General features: G+C 40.8%; 1 protein-coding gene across 2 annotated transcripts; it reads right to left on the bottom strand.

Moving 5' to 3' along the window:
* Window positions 1-1022: 1022 nt before the first annotated feature.
* LOC121635399 (homeobox protein engrailed-1-B-like) lies at window positions 1023-5107 on the bottom strand. Of its 2 annotated transcripts, none has more exons than XM_041978518.1 (2): window positions 4259-5107; window positions 1023-2208 (listed from the first exon to the last, which is right to left on the bottom strand). In XM_041978518.1, exons 1-2 carry the CDS (start codon window positions 4791-4793, stop codon window positions 1877-1879), a joined length of 867 nt encoding a protein of 288 aa, XP_041834452.1. In that variant the 5' UTR covers window positions 4794-5107; the 3' UTR covers window positions 1023-1876. The 2 variants fall into 2 exon arrangements, with proteins under 2 accessions (XP_041834452.1, XP_041834453.1); XM_041978519.1 differs by having other exon boundaries at window positions 1023-2196.
* Between the last annotated feature and the right edge of the window lie 683 nt (window positions 5108-5790).

Raw genomic sequence — 5790 nt, 5'->3', positions numbered from 1 at the left:
CCCTTTAAATGACCCCTGGAGGTTTTCGTGGCTGCAGGGAAGCATTACGCTTTAATATATATTGCTACTGTTTTCTGATTCATCAAATGAACTTAATATGATAAAGATCATCTGTATTAACAGCAAAATCCTCTTCTTTATTTTTAACTTCACCTTTTACTTGCAATTCATTTAAATTCTCACTAATTGGTACGTTTACATTAAATCATCTATAAATAGAAGCTAACAATAAATAAGTATTGATCACTTCTGGGATTAATTGATAATTACATTTTAAATCTTGCGGAATAGCCCGTCTATGAACTGTCAGCGAGTCCCTTTTCGTTACTGAAATCAATTATTAACCAACACGCTGTACACTGTGCTTATTAACTCTCCGAGAAGAAAAGCTGAACGTAAACGCAACGCCTGAAATAATTTATTTAAAAGGCCTGAAACACACGAGGCCGTGAACTCTTCCGCTGTGGACTTCTGTGGGCTCGTTAGCGCCTAATTAAATTTAAAAAATGACCTGAAATCAGCTGAGCGGCAAACAAACGGGAGAAATAAAAATAAATAATAAAAGCAGCGCACGTGCAGAGAAGTTGAATTCTCTACATCCTGATTTCAAGACGTCCCGTGTTAAGTTCACATTCAGTTAAAAATGAGCTCAAAGTGAGACCTCCCATCTTCTGGCTTTGTTTATATATATTGTTATATATTTGACTGTAGTTTAGGAATGTTTTGACCTCAAGTCCTTCATTTTGTAGCTTTAAGGGGGATTTTTGGAGGATTTGGGGTATTTTTAATGGTGGAAATACTGAATAATGTAACTGAAATAAAGCGAATTAAGATTATTGATGTGATAATTATGTAAATTATTATTATTATTATTATTAAAACAGCCAAAAAACAGAAGAATGGGCATCATTATTAAACTCGTACTGCCTGACAAGTAAAAATAAAGGTTCGCTTTATCCCAGAACCCAAACACACGCCGTGTCACAGAGTTCACAGCTGGACTCTGTCCAACCTCAGCCCGAGGTCACCCAGGGCCAGGGTCCAAACCAGTCCTCCTTTCTGGGTTTGATGGCAGGGCCTCTGTGCGGCACACAGACCCTTCCTCACATCATGAAAATATGATTTGTCTGAAGGTTAAAGAAGCTAATCTGAGTAAAGCAGAGCAGAGATGGGCACACTTACAGGTGACCAGAATAGTTTAATAGGTGAAATGTTATTCAAAAGGAGAAACAAGAGTCCGTGAAACAAGAACTGAGGGAGACTTCTCTTAAATATCAAAACCATAAACACGTTATAACCTATAGCCTATATGAACTATCAACTGAACAATTGTAAAGGCTCCTATTAATTGTGCTCTTAGACGTTCACATGGATGTTAAAACCATAAATAATAATGTGATATTTTATTTCCAAATGTTTATAATCCGCCCTCATCCTTGTGAACGGATGGAAAAAGAAAGAATAATTTAGTCCGTTATCCTTTTTTCTTTTTATTTCATACTACATGTGAACATATTAAAATCTTTGGCTTGTTTTGAGTCTGATTTGTTGAAGGAAAATATGGCGCAAACATAAAGGGAGGAGGAGACAGAGGAGCACGAGAACCTATAGAGCCAGACATCCTAAAAACAGACTGGAAATAACCGGATGAGAGATGATCCTGAAATCAAATATACTGTATACAACATGATAACTGTGGCTATATAAACTTTAATAACGATCGTCCATTTATATAATTATGTCCATATACTGTTACCATAAACAGAAATCTGTGTTTTTAAATAGCCTTTCCCAACTTCCAGTTCTTTTTTTCCCCCTTCTTTTATTTCCAAAAGAGTCAGACGGCGGCCCCGTGGGGAAAGTGTCCGGGCCTCCTTTACTCGCTCTCCTCCTTCTCCTCCTGCACGGTGGTCGTTGAGTGGTTGTAAAGTCCTTGAGCCATGAGCTGCAGGGCCAGGCCGTTCTTGTAGCCGGTGGCTTTCTTAATTTTAGCCCGCTTATTCTGGAACCAGATTTTAATCTGGGACTCGTTCAGGTTGAGTTCCTGGGCCAGAGACTGTCTCCGCTGCTCCGTTATGTACCGGTTCGCCTGAAACTCGGTTTTGAGTCTCTGCAGCTGCTCGGCCGTGAACGCTGTCCTGGGCCGCTTGTCCTCCTTGCTGCTCTTCTTCTTTTTCAGTTTCCGTGTCCTTGGGCCTGGCGTGGAAACAACAATGGAAATAAAATATTTATTCTAAGGCTGGAGCAAGGACACAGAGTTACACAGGATGCGCGCGGGGGTTGATCTCCAGCTCGTATCGACTCAGCGTCTCAGTGATGACTGATGATGGCGCTTAATTATCTGCCCTGTATGCTCAAATGTAGGTCAGCAAACTGACTAGGTATGAATGATTTGGTTATCATCTACTCAGAAGCCTCTTCCAAAAATCTAAACTACTTAAAACCAACATGAAAACGGCCTCTACTCCTTCCTCCTTTACACCAGCAGCAGAGCTGAAAACCGAAACTGAGACAAATACTTTTATTGCAGCTATTCACAAGCTACATAAAACATATAACTAGATATAATATATAACATGGCCGCGTTATAAGTCACAAAATAAATGCTTCAGCGGTTAATGTCTGGCGGAGTTTATTAGACCATAACGCATGATTATTAATTAGCAGCAGGTGTGCGCTAACGACTTTCTCCAATGCGGGAGAGAAATCGGCCAATCAGAGAGGAGCACGCGTCTGCATTCAATAGCAGCTACACAACACAAGCAATAATAATAATAATAATAATAATAACAACAACAACAACGCATTACGCTGATTTGCTACGTCACCACGTTGCAAAATGGTTCAGTTAATTACGTTGCCTTAGAGTTGCACATTTGACAGGTCTCCCTCATCATAGCTCTCCCCAAATTCTTACCAGGCTTATGCCTAACCATCTAAACAGGCTACAGCTGAAGTAGCATAGATCTAAAGGAGGTCACGCGGCTCAGAAACGCTGTCCTGCAGGTTTTTAAGGTGCCTTCCTGCTCCAGCACACCTGATTCAAAATTAAATGGATCCTGCAACTTGTCAACTTTTGTACAAGGAGCCATTACTTTGAGTGTTGAAGCTGGCAAACATCTAAAAGCTGGGTTCATCGTGGACCGGAATCAGAAATCACTTATTTAGAAAGTGCATTTAATGAGCTTAATGATGCTTCATTTGGGGTGAGAGTGATTCAGTTGGTCTACATTGTGTCCAGGACACCTCAACATTAACGCTGCTGAATGCTAGAACCTACTTCCAGGCCCAGAAAACTACGTGTAACCAATAAAGAAGCGGAGAGGCCACGACTTTCTCTTCAACACACAATAACGAATACAAATCCATTAAAACCGCAGTTTTATAGCTTTAAACACAAAGAAACACTCCAACAATCATCAGCGGGAATTCTCTCCACTTTTCATATATTTACACTAATGACCAAACTTTTGTTTTAGGTTTAATCACCCAAATATAAACAATATACCAAGAACACAAAACATGGTCACAAAAAACACCATTTAAAGAATAAAAGAACAGCCAAAAAAACTCAAGCTTGTTTTTCTTTAGCCTGTCGTATAATAAAGGTGAAATGAAACCAGAACACAATTTAGAAACGTAGAATTTGAAATATATTTTGTGTGGCGTCTAAATGGTGGAAGAAAAATGAAACTATTGATCATTTATCAATGCGAAATATTTAGTGAATGACTGACATTGTTGGTGGTTGTGTTTACAATGTCAGCTGTGTTGTTTTTACTTCAAACTATTTATGTAATCATTTTTACATAACTAGTGTTTAAGCATCTTACCAAATATACACAAAACCACTTATGATAATTAGGTAATTGTGTTAAATAATAGTTTAAACATATGCAACAGAAACTGAATTGCGTTTTCAATTATTAGTTTTATTCTTTAATTTAAGATAAACATTATTATATATTAAACCCATAATTATATTATTTTAGAGGAGTGACGGGGATGTTATGTGATTCTATTGTTTACCATATTCTTGTTTAATTCTTTGAGTAAAAAGCTTTCTTATTAAGGAATGTTAAATATAGTAAAACACATTTGGTTTTAATTATGTTTGTCAAACCCCATTTCTGCTGTTCTGCTAAACATCCACCTTTTTTTCTTTTAATGTGTCTGAATCCACAAATAAGTTTTTAAACATGGAAAAGCAGATGTTAAACCCAAGCTCTGGGTAATTCGGGGACTACTAGCGTCTTACCAGATGAGGGTCGGTCCGAGTACCGCGTACAGTAAACCCAAGCGGGCCACAGGAGCGGCTGGCTCTCCTTCGTTATCGGAGGAGACGCTCCGTTGTTGCCGCTAATAACCATAATCGACGAGGGGCTGTCCGCGTATCTGCCAGTCCCGTTGCTCGCTGCTTCGCCTTGTTTCGACGAATTCTGCTTGGACGACGGCGACGAGGACGTGGAAGACGACGAGGAAGGCGACGACGAGGTGCTGTCGCTGCTGCAGTTGGAGTCCAGGCAGAGGCTGCCGGTGAGCGTCGGCCTCGCTCCCAGCGGGTTCACGTTCTCTCTGCCCGGCGTCTGGCTCCGGTCGCGGCAGCTAGACTCCTTTCTGCAGCCGAAGTCCGGCCGGAGGATGTTGTCTATAAAAAAGTTCGTGGTTCTGTGGGCCTGCTGGGCGACTTGGTGGGGTAAGATAATGGCAGGGGATGGGAGGTTCGGCGACAGGGACATGCTGTCGTCCTCGGTCGAGTCCCGGCTGCTGCTGGGCTCCTTGTGCTCTTCCATAGCTGGTGATAGGAAGAAAATCTCCACGGCAAATTCCACTTGTTGCTCAGACTCTCCCGCCCTCTTCGATATCCAATTTAGACGGGCTTCATGAAAAAAAAAAAAAAAAGAAAACCACCCAAAAATAAAAAACAAACAGGAAATAATCTTTATCGCCAGAACAAATAGCGGTGTTGATCTTTAATATCGCTTACAGTCGCGACATGTTTCCTAATTGTCTTCCGAAACCTGGCATAGCCAACAGCGCCCTGCCTCTCCCCGGTGCAGCATAATATCTCTGTAGTCCCTCTTCCCAAACTCTCCTAAAACCGTTATCCCCCCCGCCTCCCCTCCCGGTCTCTGTTTTTCCCTTTCTCCTACACCCAACCGGAAGCACGTGTGCGCGTACACACGTGCAAGGGACCAATCGGACGGCTGCTCGTCCCTGTCACAATTGACGACGTCCAATCAAAATTTACTTGCTCGCTGGAGCAAGCAAGCATGCGCGCGCTCGGAGCCCGCACAGCTGGATCAATAATGCAGAAGAGCACGTGCGTACACACGTACACTGAAAAACAAAAACAAATGCGGGGCGAGCAGTTATAAACGTAACAAAGAAAGAATATAGATTACAGTTGTTTATTTTTTCTATTGTTTTAACCCCCCCCCCCCTTTTTTTTAGCCTAACATCTGCAACCATAAAAAAGCTTTAATGTATTATTTTATATTATATATTATATTATATATATTAATTCTAGTTTACGCAAACCAACCTCATCTTTGGCACCACGAGGCCCCCAAATCAGCTCATATTGTCATTAAATTCTGCTACTGTAGAGGAGCAAAAGAGACTTCGAATTTATTTATAAATGGAAAATATCCATATCAAAATGCTACTGAATTAGTTAACCATGCTAAATCTTGGTGTGGTCTGGTATATTCAGTACCACATCTATTGTTTTCTTGTTTTACTGTCAGATAAAGTGCCCGTGTTTAACGAAATGTTTGATCTAAACAT

The sequence above is a fragment of the Melanotaenia boesemani genome, chromosome 24 (genome assembly GCF_017639745.1).
Source record: "Melanotaenia boesemani isolate fMelBoe1 chromosome 24, fMelBoe1.pri, whole genome shotgun sequence".
Classification (NCBI taxonomy): Eukaryota; Metazoa; Chordata; class Actinopteri; order Atheriniformes; family Melanotaeniidae; genus Melanotaenia; species Melanotaenia boesemani.
The sequence above is the reverse complement of the archived record's forward strand: the minus strand, read 5'-3'. Positions and strand labels throughout refer to the sequence as shown.

Coding starts and splice junctions, on each gene's coding strand:
- LOC121635399 (XM_041978518.1), bottom strand. CDS start 4,793: ATGGAAGAGCACAAGGAGCCCAGCAGCAGCCGGGACTCGACCGAGGAC. Junction 2,209..4,258: donor CTCGGACCGACCCTCATCTG/GTAAGACGCTAG, acceptor TTTCCATTGTTG/TTTCCACGCCAGGCCCAAGG.